General features: G+C 40.2%; 1 protein-coding gene across 12 annotated transcripts in view; it reads left to right on the top strand.

The window, feature by feature from the left end:
* NCKAP5 (NCK associated protein 5) overlaps nt 1-22436 on the top strand; it is a 912592-nt gene that overhangs the window by 308790 nt on the left and 581366 nt on the right. For all 12 annotated transcript variants that reach the window (XR_012072522.1, XM_072960866.1, XM_072960868.1 and 9 more), the window contains one exon: nt 20393-20466. Coding sequence is in view for 11 of the 12 variants with exons in the window: in XM_072960866.1 (XP_072816967.1) it covers nt 20393-20466 (74 nt within the window). In the remaining variant the exon portion in view is untranslated. The remainder of the gene's footprint in view (nt 1-20392; nt 20467-22436) is intronic.

The raw sequence follows: 22436 nt of genomic DNA, 5'->3' as shown, positions 1-22436 counted from the left end.
AGTATCTGCAAAGTTCAATAGAACACAATGAAACAAGCTATTCTCAATACAAATATAGCAAAGCACTTTATTAAGAGAGCAACATATCATGTTCAGTGCTTCAAGATTCTCTGAGAAAAGACAATACGGATGTTCAAAAAGTACAGCATTCTCTTCTCATAGGAGACAGCAAAGTATATAAACTGGAATATCAATTTAAAAACAGTGTGGACTAAATACATACCAAGAATGAATGTAACTGAGTCCAGCCTGGTTTAAGGACCCCCGAAGAGTCCTGAGCAGTAATTGACTTCACAGCGCAGTATCCAGGATGAGGGCATGGCTGTCAGGCAAACTGATCTGTCTACAGGGCTCTGGTCTGGGCATAGTGTTGAGGGCAGGAGTGATCAGGGAGAGAGTGAGCCTTTGATTCCAGAACAGCGCACATGGGATACTGCAAGACTTGGGCAGTGAGTGGACTCACTGTCAGAAGCATCCACTCCTTTAGTGGATGGTGGATGAGTAAAAACTTTCCCTGGAGTTAGGTGGGGTCAATAGCACTAAAGTTCAGGGATGAGCCTATTCCCAGATAGGAATTTGGAGCACTTTTTAGAAAAACTGAAGCCCGGTGATGAGAAATTGTTACTCAGTTAAACTTGGGTCTGCTCGCCCGTGCATGGTAAAGCCAATCTACTGACACTGGGTTTCAGTGAAGGAATATGCAGCATTTATTACTGGGCACCAAGTAAGGAGTCAGGAAGCTAATGATCAAAAGGCCTGAACTCCCCAGTGGCTTTCAGGGAAAGGCTTTTAAAGACAGGGTGAGGGAGAGGATCATGGAGTGTGTGATCAGCGCGTGGACATTCTTCTGATTGGTAGTGAAGTGACAGGAGTCAACGTCATCAGCCTGGTTCCGACTGGTCAGGGGTCTACATGCTTGTGGGCAACATACACTTAACTTCTTCTACCTGGTGGGGGTTTCAGCCTCTGCAAAACAGCCCAAAGGTGATGGCTCAGAGTACTGCCTATAGTCCTTGAGGAGGAACTGAAGGTCTTCGACTTTATTTAATGACTAAACTACAATTCTTTTGTCCTGCTTGACTGTTTTCCTTCGTTTCTGCATTTTCTCATTTCTCTGATTAAATTTATTCTTTGGAACCGGGGAAGGCATAGGATGTTAACTTTTTTCTTCAAATAAGAAGCAGATGGAAGACACTGGGATTGAGGGGTCTGTCCTGGGAGGGTCCCACGGAGTCCTCCTTGGTTACAGAATGGACAAAATGCTGAGAGTAAGAGAAGAAAGTGTGATCATGATGTTGTGACCACCTTGACCCAGGTTGCCCAAGATTTCCCCAGTCTTAGCACTGAAAGTCTCATACCCCAGGAAACCTCAGTCCTGAGCAGGCAGAGATAGGCTCCAGCACCAGTGGCCAGGAAGCATTAGAGCCTAAGTCCCAGACTTCCTAGAAGGACAGCAGACACAGAACTCTGCCATCAATGGATGGGAAGTCCAGAGCCTACCTCCTACTGGGAGTGTCTATGGAGTGAGGCAGGGAGAGCCAGTAAGCCAGAAGGCTAAGTTCTCTCCAGCCTGTCAGCCTAGAGCAGGCAGGAACCAAGTAGTAATTAGATTTTAGAGAGATTCCAAGATAGATGATTGGCCTTGTTTTGCTGGTAAATATTAAATGCTACTAGCACTGAGTCCTTCCAAGATAATTAGAGGCTAAAAGTCACTCTATCTGGTGAATGACAGCTGAGACAGGCAGCCTAGTCCACAAGCAGAGGTCTCATTGCTTCTACTTCTTGTGATTCTTGCATCTGGACAAGTGTACACAGAGTCCGTGGAACCTTCCCACCTCGCAGTACAGTTGGTTTTGCTTGATCCGAGTGAATAACAGTACTGGAGGCTGGAATTAGATTCACCTGCAGTTTACCCTCAATTTTCAGCCTTTCAGACATAAAAATGAGGGTCCTTTTCATGTTAACTAGCCTTATTCTTGACTGTGATTTGTTATCATAGCAAATTTAATTTTGCATGAAAAGCAGGACAACTAATTACATGGCATCTGCATACTCAGAACAAACTCCCCCAAAATATTTGCATAAATTTCTTGATGTTCTTTTTGACTCGTTAGCAACCTCATCATAGTCAATTGCCTTTCTAAACTGATTTAACATGTCTGCCTCGTCTGAGTGTGGCTAATTTTCATCAGAAATAAGGTTTGGGATAGTTAATTTATTATCCACTGGTAAGTGAACTATCTGTGTTCTGACCCCAAATAGGTATATTTTTTAAATGGAGTTCTTGTCTTGGGCGATTGTTCCAGCACAAAGCGCTGTCAGGACTCTTAGATCTCAAACGTTATCCAGTCCATTCATTGAATGATATTAGCCACTTACGGCTTTTTGAGGAAATACTGAAAAAATTAAATTTATCATGGATACTGATCCCATGCTGATTTTTTAAATAGCACCTATATCCTTAGTACAAAATTCAGTTTCACAGCAGTGCAGGTATTGGTTTTTTTGCATTATTTTAATTAAACTTGGATTTTTCACCTGATGCAATGAAGCAAGTCACTTAATGATTCTCCATTCCCCTACCTTCAAAAATGAGATGTTTCAAAAAGAAACCTGGAGTGGTTACTTGGTGCTGAGTGCAACTCAAGAAACTAATTATAGGCTTAAGTGATTAGTTAATCTTGAAAATTCCAGGGGTGGGGCATGCATGGGTAATGAATATAGTTACCATGAGCTGTTTAATTTATTAATCATTTATTGAAAATTATTCTCAAAGTAGAGTGAGGTCAGAATCACCTGGGGGAGACTTGCTAAACACAGAAGTGAGGTGGCTCTGGGTATAAGGTCATGCTCTAAATTAAAAATTGCTATGTGTTACAGTATTTCTTTAGATTTTCCAGTGAAAGCATTAGACTCTGTAACCATGATCTAATACACACTTAATTTGCCTTACCCTTCAAGAAAGAGAAACTTCTTTCTGAATCAGAGAATTTTTGCTGTCGGGGCCAAATAGTTTTCTAATTACCTTTCAAACAAGAGACAGTGCTGTTTCCTTCAGGCCGTATGAACCCTCTGGGTTACCACTAATAAGAATACTTTTTAATCAGTGGAGCGGTAATTGTTTTATACTACAAGATAGCTGAAGCACTTTGGAAGGTAAACTCCAATTTCTTCACATATAACATGGTACACCGTTGAAAGTGGAAGGTTCCAGAAACAATAATATGAAATCTACTCTCTTTGAGAAACATGGAAAAGTTGGCTACTGACTTTTTAATTGGGGTATCTTTTAGTTCGTAAGTCCTCTCTCCATCTTCCAAAAGCATGCTGAAATCGTCCTAGGACGACTGGCAGTTGATGCCATAGGCATGATTCTCCTAGGAATCTGCTTACCCTGATATTAGGGAATCATCTAAGGTAAGGCTCAGGGCCTCTGGAGGAAAGGCTGAAGGAGAACTGTTCTGCAGTCTCAGAAGAGAGCATGTTTTCCCACCGTTCCCTTTCTTTACTTTCTTCCTTGGCAGAGCTCAGATTGCAGACTACAAGAGGGGTTGCCCCGTGAAAAGAGTAGACGCCCCCAGATGCAGTCTCTGTTTTCAGGAGGCAGGGCTCCCTTGCCAGAAGAGCATCCTCACTCTCACCCTCCTACCTTTTAGTTCCCACTTGTCATTTTCGTGGTCCTATTTCCTGAAAATAAAGAGTGGCAGCCAGATATGTCTTGCCTGGCCCCCATGTCTGTTGTATCAGTAATGGTCTTGGTGTCAGGAATCATACTGAAATACCAATTAACTGACCTTCAAGGAGCTAAGTTTCTTTCTGTAAAGTCAGTCTTCCTGGAGGATGCTGGGCCAGTTCAAGGATCTTCAGCACTAGATTGCCACAGCTGAGAAATGACAGTGGGCGGGAGGGCTCTCCATGTTGCATTGGAGGTCCTCCAAACTGACAACCCTGATAGAGAAGGTTCTACTGAATCGGCTCCAGTATCTCCTGCGGTTGCACCAGTGCACTCCAGCTCTGCTTTCCTTCTTGCTTAGGCCCCCAAACCCACCCAGAATCCATTCTCCAAACCCTACCCGGCCTCCTGGCCCTGTGTCCCCAGGAGGAAGTTAATTTTCAGTACAAGACAGTTCTTTTTTCTCCTCGGTTCCAACTTCGCTGCTACTTTGCTCTTTGGTGTGTGTGAGAAGGAAGGTGGCCGCAGAATACTCTGTTTGAATTAATCACACAGGCTGTTGCCCAAGAGACCCCTTCTACTCTTCTATGCTGCACCCAAGCTTGGAGTTTTTCTGGTTCAGCCCTTATGTTCATGATAGCTTTTTCTTGGGACTGTTTTCGATTGTGGCTTTATAGCTTTTGTCAATCACATTAAAGTCTTTGACTTGGAGAATTCGTCATAACTTTTTAGTCCTCTCTCATGTTTTACATTGATAATACAGACGTAGCCTATGTATGTGCCCACATGCACGTGTACCCTGCGGAATATTACATCTGAGAAGGTTGCCAAGAGAGGATGGCGGAGCTCTTCAGGGCCGCCGTCCTTATTTCCTGAGGCGTGTGCTGGGGGGACACTTGTGGTCTCTCATGACACATCGTTTGCTGTTATTACGGACTCCAGATTAAGGTGTAAGAGGAAGACGTTGTGGTCAGTGGTGGTAACTCGTACGTTCTGCCTTTTCTTGTTTTAGGAAACGCAGCAAGACAGAGCTAGTGTTTCCCTTCACCCAAACAAGCCTGAATGTTTCAATACTTAATAGCCTGCAGCCACAAGGGAGTGAGGAAACTCAAGATCAGGTCCATTACTTTCGTTTTCTTATTTTTATGATGAAAATATACACATAAATGCGATCTGATTTTGGGCACCACCCACCCCGACCCAGAGGCAGTGGAGAGGAAGTCTTTGAAACACGTCTCTCTGGGGAGGGATGTTTTCCTCTTGCGTGATTTATGTACAGGGCCCGCGAGTGAGAAATGCAGTGTAACAGGCAACGTACTCAAATCCTTGAATCCGCAAATGCTTCCAGGCTCAGAAAATAAAATCCAAACAAGGTTTATGTGTTAATGCATAAATGCATAATCTTCTCACCCAGTAGGAAATACCCATTCCTTCAGGGAAGTCTCTTACCAAGAATGAATGTGAAAACAAAAATGTTGTAAAATATTTTTACAGCTCCCTTGTGTGGCAGATAGCATCTTCCTGGGATATGCAGCCTGAGTTTTCTTAGAAGAGCTCCTGGCTCCAACATGGGTAGAATCATCTACTCTTTTTCTAAAACATCTTTATGTTCCCAGTCTTGTTCCCTAATAATATGGGAATGTCAACAGACTCCAGCGCTCTGGCTCATGGAGGTAGGACAGGTATTGTGAGTGGAACAGGGGTTGTCAGGGAAAGTTGATTGACTGTTGGGGATTGGTTGGTTTTCTTTCTTGCTTTAGGCCCTCAGAAATGACCGAGACCTCCATTTGGGAGACCATTCTCCAGGAAAACTGGCAATATCTTCCTCCCTAGTTCTTGTTAAAATTAGATGTCTGGGGCTCCCCTGACTCCCAGATTTACAGAACCAGAATCTCTGGTCTGGGGCTTGGAGTCTGCCATTTTTCCTCTCAGGAGCCCTGGCCTTTAAGAATCACACAATGTTTTCTATACAGCTTTGTTCATACTTTCTCTCCAACCCTAGCAGCGAACTTTCTCTCCAGTCTCCCCAGCAAGGACTCTGGAGAGCCCATTCCAATAAACCTGCTTCCATCGGGCCACTAAAGGCTCCATGTTGGCAAATGTCATGGTCAACTGTGGGCCTCTCTTGCTTGATCCTTGACTGTGTTGGACATTCCCTTCTTGAAACACTTTGTTCTGGAAAACTCATCTCTCTTCCTCTCCCACTGGCTTCTCCCTCACTCACTGGCTTATTCTCATTTTCCCAATCTTTAATTGCCAGGTCCTTTTCTCTTTAGTGATGTTCCTTCCTCGGTGAACTCATTTCAGTCTTGTGGCTCCAGATAGTATCTGTCTACCGTCTAGAGTCCCAGATTCCTGTCTCTCAGACTCCTCTGCTGAAGACAAGTGTCCTCGTCAGCATCTCCTCCCCCATACGCAGTAGGCATCTCAAACTTGACTCACGGCCTCTGCACAAACAGGCCCGGTCCAGATCGCTCAGTGTCACATCATTCGACTGCTTGAGCCAAAACCCAAATGTTCTCTTTGATTCCTGTTTCCTTATTCTCACATTCAGTTCATCAATAACGTCTCTCATCTCGATCTTCAAAACACATCTGGAATCCAACAACTGCTGATTCTCCCTGTGATGTCCCATATCCAAGTGACTGTCATCTCTGAGAGCCTCCAGCTGGCCCCCCTGCTTCTGCTCTTGCCCCCACTCCTACAGTTAACAGCAGCCAGAGGGATCATTTTCAAACTTCGGTCAGAGGGTTTCACAACTCACATCAGATCCCACTGAGATTGCTCCTGCTTCACCGAGAGCAAAAGATGAAGTCCTTATGAGGACTGTGAGTCCTTTGTGACACCCCACCCGTGTCTGGGGGCCTGGGCTGGGGGCCACACTGATCTCACTGCTGCTCCTAAAACTTCCCCGCCTCAGTCTTTGTGCCTGTTATTCCTCCGTCTAGGATGAGCCACCAGGATGGTCACCTGGGTTAGTTCCCTTATTTAGGTCCTCGTTGCAGTGTTGTCTCTTCCTGTGCCAGTCTATATTAATCCCACCCTCTACTTCAGTCCCTCCTTCCCCCTTCTCTCATTAACTTTCACTTATTCACTCTGCCACCTCCACAAAAATGTAACTTTCATGAAGGCAGAGACTTTTGCCCATATTATTCATGGCTGGATACCCTGACCTGGAAGAATGCCTGAACGTGATTGATGTCAAAAATATTTGCTGAATGATTGAATGTGGTTTTCTGTACACTTGGAAGAAAGTGAATGGTCAGAGGTCAGAGTCATCTCTGTGACCATAAGCCAGTGATTCTCAGAGTAGGTTTCCAGACCAGCAACCTCAGAATCCCCTGGGAGCTTGTTAGAGATGCAGGTCCTTGGGCTGCATCTCACACTCCCTGAATCCGGAACACTGGGGCTGGGGACCAACAGTCTGGTTTAACCCTCTCTCCAGGTGATTCAGATGAACTGAGGGAACCATTACTATGACTAAACAAATGTGCTGTTCTCCCCAGGTGATACTTTAGCTCAGTTCAAGTGCTCTAGTCTCTTAAAAGGCCTTCAGCCTCGAACTGTGGGTGACATTGGCACAACTTATCTCGTGGCACCTGTCTGCAGTCCGATGCTAGGATTGCAGAGAGTTTGTATCTTGGCCTTTTCACAAAAAGCAAGGAGCTTGGCTTCCTCAGAGTTCCAGGACAACCTTGGGGGAATAATAGGAGATAAAATTAGAACAGAACTAGATTTTGAAGAGCATGGACTGCAGCCAGCTCAGGGGGCCATGATGCACGGTAGTGAGTGATGTGGCATTCTGTGAGCCAATATATAAGTGGAAGGAAATGTGAAAAGTGTGGTTTATTAATACAGTGGATCCATTAGTCAATTCCTGCTGTGTTTTGAGGTGCTACTGAGATTTAGAATAGTCCTTGAACTTTCTGTGGCCAAACTCTTCTACTTAAAGTTGCTGGTGGCCTCACTGAGGCTTTCCACTTATATAAGGATCTGTCCGTGTCTCTCCATCAAAGCAAGAATCAAGGTTGAAATAAGGACCCTGATAATCATATCATTTATACTTTTATGGTGACTGATTTTTTTTTTTGTTGATATGTATCTACACACAAATACACACATATATATAATCTCCTGCCTTGCTGACAAATAATATGTTACTGACTTGCAGAACTTTAGGATACATTGATTCATTTTTCATTTTGACTTAAGGGAAAAAAAAAACTAAACTTAAAATAAGTTATTTTTCCCATTTCAATGAATTCCTTATTTGACCAATATATACTTATCTCCCAAATTGCTATAAAAGCAGTATGTAAGAAAATTATACAGGCAGCTTAGAAATACAGTAATCACTTCTCTTTTTAACTTTAAACCAAGCATAACTCTTATGTCTTTTCCTCAAAGAAGATCTAGTTATGAGTAATAGCATCTTTGTCAAATGTAACAAAAATTAAAATATATCGTGTCTGGATTCATTCCATTTCTTGGAATCGAGTGCTGAATATGAAGCAGTTTCATTTCTGCCCTTGGCCTTGTTGAACTGGGTCAGGGAAATCAAAGCAAAACCGAAGTCAAACTTATAGAAAATATACAATTAGTCTGAGTTTGGAGGTTTATTCCTGACTTTGTTTTATGGCTTTGCAGATAGCCAGACCCCACTAAGTGCGGGGCTAGGGCAGTCACTCTGCCTCCAGCTTCCATTTTACCAGCATCAAGTCTACGTTGAGGGCAGTTAGCGGTGGGAAGGACATTCTCTGTTTCCATTTGGCCTGGGGCAGTGGGAAATGTGCTGGATTGAGAGACTATCTTAAATCTGTCATTGTTTGACCCCAAACAAATCATCCAACCATAATCTGAGCCTTCATTTTCTAAATTGAAATAGTGACCATGACTCAAAAATGTTGTGAGAATTAAATGTGCTTGGATTCCAAAGTGCTTTGGAAAATGACTACAAACTATCAAGTAATCAATCAAATAACATAGAGACAAGTTGGCAGCTTAGTACTATATTTCACAGTGAAATGGCCATTTAATTTCAAAAGAATCATATTTTGCACCGAATATTTATTCTGTTACTTACCATATAGGCTAAGCTGCTGTAACAAAGAGACTCCAAAATGTGTTTTACATACGATGGAAACGTTTCACATGAGAGGCCAAAGGGAAAGATTAGGATGGAGAGACACCTACTTTAAATCAGTCAGTTTTGCCCTTCTGTCTCTGGGCCCAAGGTTCTCACCATTCCCAGCCAGGCAAGCAGCATGTCTTTTAGGCTGGAGACTCTTTGGATATTGCATGTACCATTTTTGCTTACATGTCATTGGCTTGAACTCAGTCATGTCCACACCTAACTTGCTGGGAAACAGAAATTCCAGGTCAGGAGCCAAGTGCTCAGCTGGAACAGGGGAGGAGTGGAAGCTATCTTTAAAAGAAATACACTGTGGGAGACAATTTAGTAGTCTCCGACAAATTGAGATGTATTGTACCATAATGTTCCACTAAGCTGTACTCATAGTTTCATTTGCATTAATTGCATTGCCTTGATACCAAATAGCAGGCAATAAAACTTTTCCATGGCCACATGTGCTATTTGTCTATATTCTGTCACTATTAATTCATATTAATGAAATTCGCAATTCGCGTATGTGACAAGAGATTAAGAGATGTTTTCGGCCTGCGGGGTTTACTGTTCATCACGCTATCAATTATCCCTCTGTTTGACAACAAACTTTGGCTATGACTTTTTGCATTGCATTGAAATCTTTGGCAGCCTGTATAATTTACATAGCATAGATAAGCAAAGTAGCTCAATCTTCCTCAGGATTATGAGATCAAAGGAACACACTGATTTTGCAAAATTGTCAATAGGTTATCTGTGAAATGCCATTCCTGGTTTGCACTAATAGAATAAAAATGAGTATACAGTAACTTTGGAAAACTGCCTAATGTCTCTATGACTATTATCACCTTTTCAATTAAAAAACAGTTCTGGAAGTCCAAACTGATAGCCTTATCATTTCAGGTTTTCTTGTCCTTAGACTGACTGCATCTAGCTAATTAATTTACCCATTCATTTATTTATCACACCTTTGGGATATTCCAAGTCAAGTATTGGAGGATGCAAAGATGAAGTAAGACATGCTTTGAAGAGTTGTGGCCCATCCAGAGGGACCTATTTGGTAAACAGCCAGATAACATTGGACCTCAAGAGGGTGATCTACCTGTAGGTAAATATCTGGGAATCTCTGGATTTTGAGTGATTGTTGAAGCCCTAGTAACCTACTGGATTTTTCAATTGGAAGAGCATCTATGATAGAATCTTACTCTTGATGCATAAAGGAATTAGAAGAAGAAGAAGGAAGAAAAAAGACAAAGATCTCAGAGTGACAGAAGGAGACAGGAAACACTTTTTACAAAATACCAGGGAGAAAGAAAGTGTTATCTCAAATGTCTTCCTGCAGGAACTGTTCATGCAATAAAGATCACTCAATATCCGGAAATTCCACCTTACGGAGGCCACTGGTGGCTTTAACAGAGCAGTACTACTGAAGAGTTTGCAGTAGAAGCAAGATTTGAGGAATAAATGGGAAAGAGGAATTAGAGATGGGTAATGAGAGATAATGGCAGCGACATCAGTCTTTTAGAGCTGATTTTCCTGAATTGATTTCTTTGTGTTGTTTAATATTAACAAATACTTCACTGGAAGAATTTAATGTCTACACAGATGCCAGTCAAGTATGAGGCACCTTTTGGTCTATTGCTGTGTAATTCCTATAGGGGATATGTTTTAGTTTTTTGCATTTATACCATGTAGATGTACCTTTGCATTAAGGTGACAAGACAGTTTTTGAGGGCAACATCCCTTGTTATAGTAGTCATTTCCTAACTGGGGAAATTCCTGTAACTAATGCTAGTGCTGTTGATTTCAACAGCTGGCCTCTAGCATGTGCTGCTTTGCCCATAGGTAAACTGGGAATCCTACATGAGTCATCACAAAACTGCTGACAGGATTTCCCAAGCTCTGGCATAAATTATGCTGATTATAACATGAAGATTATTTGGAGGGATTTGGAGCTCTGCAAGCTTTGATGGAGTATTATATATTAAACTCTACTTGAAGTGAATGATACATCAGATCCTCCCATCATTAGAATTCATTCATAATGGGCTTTGCTCAGAACTGACCTAGATCAGGCAAAACGAGGTTCACGTTAAGTGGGCTTATACTACATAGACGTGCAATATTCAGTCTATCTATAAAGCTAATTGCTTTAAATGTCTCATACTAATTGCCCTGAAACACATGCATTAAAGACGTGAAAGGCAAATTTCCTGAAATATATCTGCAAAATGATCCTAATTTGCATAAGTTTTAGCCAAGGAACAGATGCTACACCTTTGTAAAAATTTTAAAACATATTATACAAATATGTCTTGGTGTAACTTGGTTTTCCTCCTCAGCCTTAACTTGGGTGAATCTCTTTTAGCAGAATGCTGACAAGGGCAATTTAAAAAAACAAAATGGCTTATTGTTTCAAACACCAGCTTAGCTTTAGAGTAATATAAAAGAAATTGTTTTATTGCGGTATTTTAGGTCTAGCTTTCTAAAATTTAATTATAATTAAACCTTTCTGGACATTTTCTGAGACTGTATTTTTCTAAATAATATTCATGACTTTTTTAGTTTGTGTAGTGAGCATATAATATTTCAAAACTAGAAACAGAAAAATAAACAGAAGAAATTAATTTAGCCCACTATACTACTGTACATATGTGCTTTATTCTCTTTTAATTGATTATACATTATATATCTCAAAACTGTGATAAACAGGATTATGCAGTTTTACATCAGACTTATTTCACCTGTCATTATACTATTATCCATTTTACTATACATTCTTTAAATTTAAGGAATAGTGTAATTCTTTAAATAGATAAAGTGTGCTTTATTTTAAGCATTCCTTTATTTTTGAAACCTAAGACATCCAGTTGTTTTATATTGCTAGAAATAATATTTTGAATATCCTTTTTTTTTTCACTATTTACTCAGAATGATTTTTAGACATGGAACATCTGGAGCAAAGGTACATGTATGTTCCAATTTCTATGATGTATTACTAAGTTACCTTCCCCAGCTGTTAAAGGTGTAGGCAAAACACAGCCTTGTACTTAAGCTTTTCTGATTAGCAAGTCAAGTATAGAACAGTAACTTTGTCTCTGTGTACAGAGAGAGTTTTGCATCCTCCTGTTTCCCTCGTTGTCTTCCATCTTCCTGTTTTCCTCTTTGTCTTCCTTCTCCCTCCGTCCACCACAAAATTACATAATGCGTACTCTATATCCTCCTTCTAGGATGTTTACGTTTAACTATACAATATTACATTTTTAGAAATAAAAAAATCTGTTTAAATTATTTTGAATTTTCTTTTTGCATTGTGAATTCCATATTTTCATTTGCTGTTCAGTACAGAATATATGTGAACATTCACACATGCACATGCATACATATATACATATGCATCTTTGGTATAATTTTTTTACTCATCTCTGGGATATTTGTATATGTTTGTATATATATACAAACTTGTAAGAAAGTTTAAGATATGCACACATATTTTAAAAAACTATTGAGATGTATTTGACAATATTATGTTGGTTTCAGGTATACAAGATAATGATTTGATATCTGTATGCTTTGTGAAATGACCACCACAATAAGTCTCAATACCATTTGTCACCATAGCAAGTTAACTTTAGAATTTACTCTCTTGGCAAATTTCAAGTAGGCTCTACAATATTAACTATAATCACCATGCTGTACAGTACATGTCCCCATCACTTGTTTATTTTGTAACTGATAGTTTGTACCTTTTGACCCCCTTCACCAGTTTCACCTTCTACACAACCCCTTTCCCTTCTGGCAACCACCATTCTGTTCTCTGTATCTATGATTTCGGTTTTGTTTTGCTTGGTTTTTTTTTTTTTTTTTTTGGATTCCACAAATGTGAATCATATGGTATTTATCTTTTTCTGACTTATTTTGCTTAGCATAATTCCCTCAAGTTCCACCCATGCTGTCACAAATAGCGAGATTTCATTATTTTTATGGTTGAATAATATATTCCATTGTGCATGTGTGTGTGTATATATATGTATGTTATATTATATATATGTATTGACATTTTTAAATATAATGCACCTTTGTGTGGATCTCTTTAGGTTCATCTTATTTGGAACTCTCTGGGCTTCCTGGACCTGGATGTCTGTTTCCCTTTCCAGATTAGGGAGACTTTTCAGCCATTATTTCTTCAAATAAGTTCCGTCCATTTCTCTTTTTCTTCTCCTGGGACCCCATAATGTGAATACTAGTCCTCTTAATGTTGTCTTATTGTTCCTTTCAGCTCTCTTCACTTTATTTTTTATTTGTATTATTTTATTTTAGCTGCTGGTTTGGATAGGTTCCATTACCCTGTCTTCCAGACAACTGATTCTTTCTCCTGCTTTATTTAGTCTGCTGTTGAATCCCTCTAGTGTATTTGTGTGTGTGTGTGTGTGTGTGTGTGTGTATTTATTGAGGTATAGTCAGTTTACAATGTGTCAATTTCTGATGTACAGCATAAATGCTTCAGTCATACATGAACATGCATATATTCATTTTCATGTTCTTTTTCACCATAAGTTACTACAAGATATTGAATATAGTTCCCTGTGCTATACAGTATGAACTTGTTGTTTATCTATTTTATATACATTAGTATCTGCAAATCTCAAACTCCCAATTTATTCCTTCCCACTCATGTATTTTTTAGTTCAGTTATTGTATTCTCAGCTCTGAGACTTCTGTTTTGTACTTCCTTATAATTTCTCTCTGCTAAAGTTCTCACTGTGTTCATCCACTCTTCTTCTGAGTTCAGTGAGCATTTTTATGACCGTTACTTTGCATTCCTTATCAATAGATTACTTTTCTCCATTTCATTAAGGTTTTTTCCTGAGGTTTTGCCTTGTCTTTTTCTTTTGGAGCACATTCCTGTTTCCTCATTTTGCCTGATTCTCTGTTTCTATGAATTAGGTGAAACAGCTGCCTCTTACAGTCTTACAGTAGTGGTCTTGTGTAGGTGATGGACCTTGTCATTCAGACTTGCCCCGGGTTTTGGTTGTCTTTTGAACCCGTGTGATTTTTTTTTTAAGCAGCCTGATTTACTCTTGATAGTTTCCATTGTTGAGGGTGTATCAAGACCTATCACTGTTCTGAGGGGAAGGATCTCATTTAGCACTTATTGTTAGGCTAATTGAAAGCCAGACCCTCAGGCAGCAGCTTTTGAAGTATGCAAATATACAGTCTAATGGATCACAGTCATAAACCCTGCTGGTCTCCAGACTAGGAGATCTGGAGGTGATTCCTGGGCAAAAGTTGCACAAATCAGACCTTCGGACAAGTATATAAACTCCTTTCTGGGTGGTATCATTGAGCTGCATTGAAGCCAAGGAGTGTACAAGGACAGTGTCTTGCATTCCCTGCAAAGACTCTCTACTCTGTAGATACAGATAGAGATGTAGATGGCAAACCTGAAGCCCGTCCCTCAGGCTCAATCTCCAGAAACAGCAAACAGTCCTCTTTCCACGAGAAGACTGGAGGTATGCTTCACTCTGCTGTCTGTGCTGTGTCCTGGGGTGGTAGCCTGCCAAGAACTGTCTTTCCAATTGTTACAGTCCCATGGAGCCTAGGAATGCAAGCCCCCTTTGCCACCAGGTCCAGGCAGTCGGGGGGCATCCCTTGTAAGGATTGCGCGAACCTGCTGGCACTAGAAGGGGAGCTGGAGTATGCAGGAGTGGGACACATCCCTTGGCTTCTGCATGACATCAGGAAAAACCCTCGTCTCTGCGCCCCTGCCAGCTCCAGCAAGGGAGCGGGAGAGCGCGGTGACTGCTCACGCTAGCTGGTCCCAGCCAGGGAGCTTAGCAAGGCAGTGGGAGGGTTCCGCATCTGCGCATGCCCGACGCCGCCGGTGCCAACAGGACAGAGGGAGGGAGCAAAAATGGCGTTTGCCAGCACCTCCATCTCCAGACACGTTCCCAACTATGCTCCTCCAGCAGATGCTTGAAGATTAGAAAATGAATCTCCTTCACGTATAGCCCAGGCACTTTTCAAACTGCTGCTTTTGCACTGGGTTCCAGGGTGAGTGAGACCTCATGCGAGTCTTTTAAAAGGAGAATCCCGGTTCCCTTTGGGTCCCTTGGACTTAGACCCCGTTGGTTTTCTAAGTCAGACATTTTGGGGGCTCGTCTCTCTGTTTTATGTTGCAAGGGCTGGGGTGGCTGGTATCACACACAAACCCCTTGAACCTCAGGGAGAAGCTCTGGATTTGCCAGTCAGTCGCTGCATCGGGGTAGAATTTTTGGTCAGATTCTGTCTCTGCCGCTCCTTCCCATCTCATTTATTATTTGTTGTGGTCCTGTAATTATTTATTGTGGAGGACTATTTCAGCTTGTTCTCAGTTTTTTCAAAGGGAATTAACTGTTCCACATGTAGCTGTAGATTTGGTATGTCCATGCGGCAAGGTGAGTTCAGAATCTTCCGAAGCTGCCGTCTTGGACTAGCCCCTCCCCCACCCCGCCATTCACAGGTGTTTTTAATTAAGGTAGGTGCTGGAATTTTCTGAATTCATGTGCGCCTGAGAATATCATTCTGTTGCTTTGTTATATAGCAGCCACTTTGGTGGCGATATTTATGGATTAAGACTCAAAAGCTTGACTATGTGTCTTATTTCAGTGTTCATTCTGGGGCCAGAAGCTATGCAGCCAGCTTTTTTAAAAAATCCTTGGTGGGAAAGGCGTTTGTCTGGATGTTCGCAGTCTCCCCGCTGCTCACCTCCGCCCACCCTCCCCCATACTATTTTTATTCAGCTCTTACTCAGGTGGATGTGTGGATAATTTTCCATAAACTCTACTTGGAATGTGAGGAACCTTTTTGATATGCAAAATCCATTTTTTTCTATATTCTATTCTAAAATATTTCTTTAATTATCCTTTTCGTCATTGTTTACATTCCAAATCTCGTCAAATACTCAAAAGCTATAATTGTTAGACAAACCTACATTTTCTGACCTCCTATCCCTCATGTCTCTATTCATGTTCATTTTCATCCTTTATTTAATTTAAATTGTTTGTCCTTCACAGGACTGTGTATGTGTTTTTACCGTCAATTATACTATTATATCTAAAGCGAGTTTGTCACAAGGAAAATGAGTAGAATACAAGGTTCATCAAATGAATAACTGTACTTTGAATGAAGTCTTTGCACTGAGTGACATGGGAGGTACGTGCTGGGCAAAGCAAGCCTGGGAAACTGACATTTTTCATAGATAATGTTACAGACATGAACACTGACACCAAAGACAGTGGGGATATGGGTGTATGTTTTTCTTCAAGGTTGTAGCAGTTTTCATCTTCACTACCTGTGTATATACAGTAATTGATTCATACCATAGCAATGGGAGAAGGCTTAGTAAGTACAGTCAGGCCTGTGTCCATGGCTTCCACATCTGTGGGTACAGAGGGCTGACTCTGAAGGACTTGAGCATCCTTGGATTCTGGTATCTGCAGGGGATCCTGTTACCAATCTCCTGTGGATACTGAGGGTGCCTGTATTTAAGTACTTGTCTTGGAAAGTGATTTATTTCCAGATGAAATACTGAGAAGTAGACTTCATTTGTGTGACTACTTAGTGTCAATACACCACGATCCATTACTCACTCTTCTCCAGAGTACCATTTCATGGTGTGGAGAGTCATCCCGTAATAAAACTAACAATGTAATGACCAGTAAGTTTCCATTTTGCTGTTCCAGTTTGTATTCCCTTGACATTCTTAGCTCACCCAGCACCTTTTTCATTTCATTTTATTCTGTTTTCAACTCATCATGTTTTTAATTTAATTCTTTTTATCTGAGTATCTTTTTTGAAGCTTTCGGCACATATTTTGGAGAGGCATGCCTTCCTGGATACTACCAAACATGTGAAGTTTTTTTTTTAATGCTTTCTTGATCATTTTCAGACTGATACCTTCTCCAGTGATTGCGGTTGATGCTCTCTTCCCCTGGTCCTCTAGGACTTCTTAGGTTCTGTGTTGTATGTTTTCAGTTTACTCATTCTGGAATGATCCATCCAGAACCTGGGACCACCAACAGACAGTCTAGATTCCAGTTTCTGTCAGTCTGCATTTTTGAAAACTTTTCTCCAAGGTCTCCTAATGTCTAATGTCTTTCAGGCAATTTGGGGAGCAATGTTATACTGGGGTAGAATTCTGCCTTTCTTTCTGCCTGTGCCTTTGATGCTTTGGAATATTGGAGTCCACATTAAGAACATCCTTTGGGTATGCAGTTTGTACCCAAGCTCTCACTGTAGACACAGTCACTCCAACATTGGACTTGCTGTGACTGTAGTTCCAGGGTAGACCACTGCCAGCCCCACTGCTCTCACCCTCCATTGTTTCCTTGGAGTTAATTTCCAAATAGGTAAGTGATTCCCAGTAGAATAATCCTATTTTGTTCTTACAGAATAGTAGGGATTTATTGTTAGTTAACTAATATCCCCAATTCAGGGGCCAAAAATGATAAATGTATGAGGGTACTGCCTAAATTCTTAGGGTAGGGTATAGGCAGTACCCTAAACATGCAAATAACATAAATTGAATGTTAGAAGTGAGCATGCTATGGAGAAAAATAAAGCTGGAAATAAATACGGGGGGAAAAAAAGAAATATGGAGAAGTCATAATCCCAGTTTCCCAATGTCATGTCGTTTAAGACTTCTTATAATAGTTATTTTTATGGAAAATTGGGTAAAGCTATGTTAATGCTAGAATCTTCCAGTATTGTTATGTGAAATAGCTTTTATACCACAGTCCAGTGATACCTACTTGTAATGATTGAAAATCTGTATTATTACTATTAGTCTCTACCTATTCTAATATTCAGCAATTTAATTGAAGAAGCATACACTTAAAAATCTTGAGGTTGAGTCAGAGAAAGGAAAATGGGTATAGCTTTCATCTTGCAGAGAGGTTTGCCTTTTGACAGGAGGTTTGATTCTATGGAAGAGGCTCTGCTCACTGCTTGGCATGTGGTGCCTGCTTACACTATTTTACTGAATCCTCACAGCACCTCTGTAAATGATTATTTACCCATTTGAAGATGAAGGAAATAAGACTTAGCGAGTTAAATAACTTGCCAGAGGGGGCATAGCTAGTAAGATCTGAACCTAAATCTCTTTGATCCAAAGATCATATTTGTAATCACACCTTTCAGCTTCCACCTCTGACTTGAGCTAAGGAGAATGAACACAGTAACAAATCTCTTGGTCTTAATCTAAACTGTTTTCCAGAGCTTGCACCTGATTTGACCCCTACCTACCTCTTCAATTTCATTTTGGACTACACACCCCAGGCTCTGCTCCAGGCCCCGCTAGCTTCTTTTCTGTTTCTTAAATACCACATCTCGGGGCCTCTGCATATGCTGTTTCCTTTGCCTGCGGCATTCCCCCCCCCCCCCCCCCCAGTGTCTGAGTGCCTCCTCCTTTTCCAGGTCCTAGCTCACATATCATTTGCTCAGAGTCCTCTTCCAGCCATGTTGTGTGAAGGAGGTGTCCTCCCCATTTAAAGTCCTTCCTGTCACCTGTTCTAGCATGTGACCAGTCTGAAATTGATCTGCTGGCTTATTTGTTACCGCTCTCTCTACAGAATATAAACTCTTTGAGGGCAGGAGCTTCCTCCCTCTTAGTTATTACTGTATTTACTGAAGTTAGAGAAGCACTTGGCATATAATAGATGTTGCAAACAATTGAATGGAGAATGGATGAGCGACTTTGAAGTTTATCTGTTTCTACCAAGGAACACTGTGTTTAAAATTTTTTTCAATTGAATTTATATTCATTCAATTTGTATTCCATTCTATTTCAATTGCATTTGAAAATATTTTTGATAATTTTGAATGTTTTAAATCATGTTTAAACCTTGATAAGTATTCTTAACATAACCACAAACCATTGCTACTTCCTGCAGAAACAGATTCCCGCTTTGGTTGTGATGGCCCAATGATCTTGTTGAAATAACTAAAATGAATATGAATATTAATAAGGATAAAACTCATTCATTTTCTGCAATAGAATTATAGTGTTATAAAATTAGAACAGTTTTAGCTAGGTGAGGACTTGGGGCACTCTCCAGTCTAACTGGAATATTGTGGAGAGATAAGAAGGCTTCTCCAAGGAAACACAGGTGGATCCAGGCCCAGAAACTTGGAACAGGATCCTTTCCATTATATTAGGTCAACTCTTCCTGTGTTTCTTCCACTCCTTCCCTTCCATTATAGTAAATATTTTATAGGAGCAACAGATTGTATGTATCATTTCATCAAAATAAATCTATTTTTCAGAAAGAAAAGTTCCTAGTTTATCTCAAATCCATAAAAAATTAAACAGTAACTTTCATGGGTGCCTTGACACTGAAATCATTGGACATCCTTCCATCTAAGGCAGTTGTAATGTAGATACAGGGGCCTGCAGGCTAGATCTTTAATTGGAAAAGGAAAGAAGTGTCAGGTTCAGAATGAAATAAATCATACACAAAATTTTACACATCATATTTTTCTACATAGTTAGCAATTGAAACTAATGTAGATGAACCTCATATTCAGGAATCCCAGATTTTAAAAAATCAGATTTAATAACTTCTGGATTTTTGTGAACAATTCTCAGGCAACAAAGGAGTCCCTAAATTTTCAGAAATATTTCTTGAAAATACAGCTTGATTTACAAAAATTTACCGACATTTCTAAACAAGGTAAACTTCATCTTTTTATCTTCTTAGACTAAGCCAAAGATTTATTTTCTGCGAGTCCCAAAAAAAAAAAAAGGAAAACCAAAACCAAATTACATTGTTTTGTTCATTTAAGGAGATGAAGGAAAACGGGCCTGTGCTTCATCGATACGTATTGGTTTGCCCAGTGAATGAGGCCAGTGACCATATGGAGCTTCTGTATGATTGAAAAACTGTGTTTTTGCTAGGAATTGATTTGTGTAAAATCAGTAGGATCAAGACCTGTGTTGTCTGCTTCATTGTCACTCTTCTAAGGTCAGCAGCAAAAGTGAGATTGGCTTCCGTATTTTCCCCCTTAATTTTATACGGCAGAACAGAGCACAATGGAGATGACTATGAAATTAGCTTTTTTCTGTGAACAAGAGGATTTTTTGAGATTTGCCAATATTAACTACTATATATAAAATAGATAAACAAGTTCATGCCATATAGCACAGGGATCTGTGTTCAATATCTTGTAGTAACTTACAGTGAAAAGGAATATGAAATTGAATATGTGTATGTTCCTGCATGACTGACACATTGTGCTGTACACTAGAAACAGACACATTGTAAACTGACTATACCTCAATAAAAATATATTTTTTTAAAAAAGAGTATATTTATGCTGACTTGCTGAGAACTCCAGTTCCCTTCAGTTCTTTGTTTATAGCATGACCACAGATTAAAGGGAAAATATTATTCATTCCCAAATGACCATGCTTGTAAGTCAAAGAAGCATGTACTGCTAAAACTGGGAGAAGTCAAGGGATGATCTTGTCCAAAATCTTCTGGAGATGAAGACAGTCTGGGAGTCCTGGTGACAAGTGTAACGGGCTTTGCTTTGTCTTCGTGTGTGTGTGTCTGCAGGAATACATGGACTCCAATAAATACATTGAACACCTGCTGGCTCAGCTTGAGGAGCAGCACCGAAGTCTCTGGAGGTGAGTTAAATCATGTCCTTGACTTATAGCAGCATCTTGAGCTTTGATCTAGATCCCGGAAGCATGGAGTTGGCAAATGGTCCCTTCTTCCACTTGGTGCCAAAAGCACCTGTGGGGACAAAAACCATCTGAGGTGACCTAGACAACTCCGCTCTTTTAATTAAAGTACAGCAGTGGTGCCAAACGCTGTCCTTGAGTGAAGGACCTGCGCAGAGCTGGGAGGATGGTGGAAATGGTAGCATGTGTCAAGGTCAAAGAATTAGTGTGTCTAAGGCCACACAGCGAACTTTTACGGCAGAAACTAGAACCCAAATTCTCTGACCCTGGCCTGCTTCAGTATTATTTAAGTTCTTCTATATTTAAAAGGTTGAGCACTTCTGCTTAAACTTTCAGCTTCTCTTCATAGTAAAGGAGAATGCATATTTCAAGAAAGCTGTTTATACGTCTCCCATGTTTAGTTTTTTTCTGCTACGTGGTGGGCCGTGGTTCTAGGCAAGGAAGGTATGTGAGAACATTTGTGCAGGTAAATTGGAAAACCAGGCGAGTAGCGCTGAAGTCGTTATCACACGTTAGTTATTCCCTGGGGCCTCTTGGGAACTGAGATTGTTGTGATATTATTATCTGGATCTTTGGGGTCCATGTGGTCAGCGTCTTCCTAGGTGCTAGTATAGACACTCAATTCCTTTTACTAAGTTCCTATGGCTCTTGTTATCTGGAATAAACATGCTGGTGCTTAATTACATGACACCTCACGTTGTACCAGAAGTATTTAATAGAATTAGCTTTGTCTCCCGAGGGTCAGTGATCCCCCAAGGTCCTTTATTTCTTATCTTCTCGTGGCATGGAAGAGTGCTCTCTCTGTACACAGAGATATTAGGCAGGTAAGTATAAGCCCTCCCTGTGGCTTTCTTGTCCGACTGCATCCGAATCCATCACCCTCCGTCTCTGTACCAGATGATGCTGCCTCTTTTACATGCGCTCTCGTAACAAGTCCTAATAACCTTGAAGTTCGTCGTCCCTGAGGAATTCTAGTTCTCTGGTAAAGTGCCTGATATTTTCATTTGTTCTCCTCTTATGTTAGTTTTCCTGCTAGGAAACAAATCTGTGGTTATAGTAATAGGCGATACTCTATTTCTCTACACGGTAAAAACTGCTGGTAGGGTACCGCAAAAAGGTACAATTTTTAAGTCTGCTGGCCACTAACAGACATATCAGTTACCTTTATATAACTTGATACCATATTTGTTAGATTTGGTTTTATAGAGCTGTAACCTGCGGTTGATACAGTTTCCTTTTGTGAACCAGTGTACTATATTAATAAAACCAACAACGGTGTATTTATGGCTATATGCCTTTTAAATTGTACTTTCCATAGATCTTCTACAAAGTACATTTAAGAAGTTATTCAACTGAATTATAATATTTTCTTTAAACTATTTGTATAGAATATTTCCCCCTACCTTTCAAAAGAAAAATACACAAATGACAAATACCATCTGATGAAAGAAATTTGAGTTTAATTTATTCGGTGTGTCTTATACACATCGTTGAAGAGGAGTAATGGTTTCATAGGTTTTTGAACCAAAAAACCTGCATGGAAAAGGATATTTTCCTGCCTTCTTAAGGTAGTTAATAAAAACCTTTGATTTTCTCCAATACGATTAAATTAAAATCTCATTTCAGGCGCAGGCTTAACCTAACATAAAGTGAGAGCTCAGACTTTTGTGTGCAATCACTTCCATTTTCCCTCAGAAATAGAATTATTGCTGGTGAAGAAGCAAAGCCTTATATATAGTGTCAGAGGATCTAATAAAAAAAAGCTTCATTTGAATAACAATAAAGGGCAATAATGACATTTGAATAGTCAGGAAAACTACCAGTGAGAAAATGGAAAATGGTAGTATTGAAAAGAAAATGAAAACCAATAATAGCAGGTTTATACACTATTTATTTAATCATGAAATTATGCT

The sequence above is a fragment of the Vicugna pacos genome, chromosome 5, assembly GCF_048564905.1.
Source record: "Vicugna pacos chromosome 5, VicPac4, whole genome shotgun sequence".
NCBI lineage: Eukaryota > Metazoa > Chordata > Mammalia > Artiodactyla > Camelidae > Vicugna > Vicugna pacos.
This window is presented reverse-complemented; position numbering and strand designations above follow the sequence as displayed.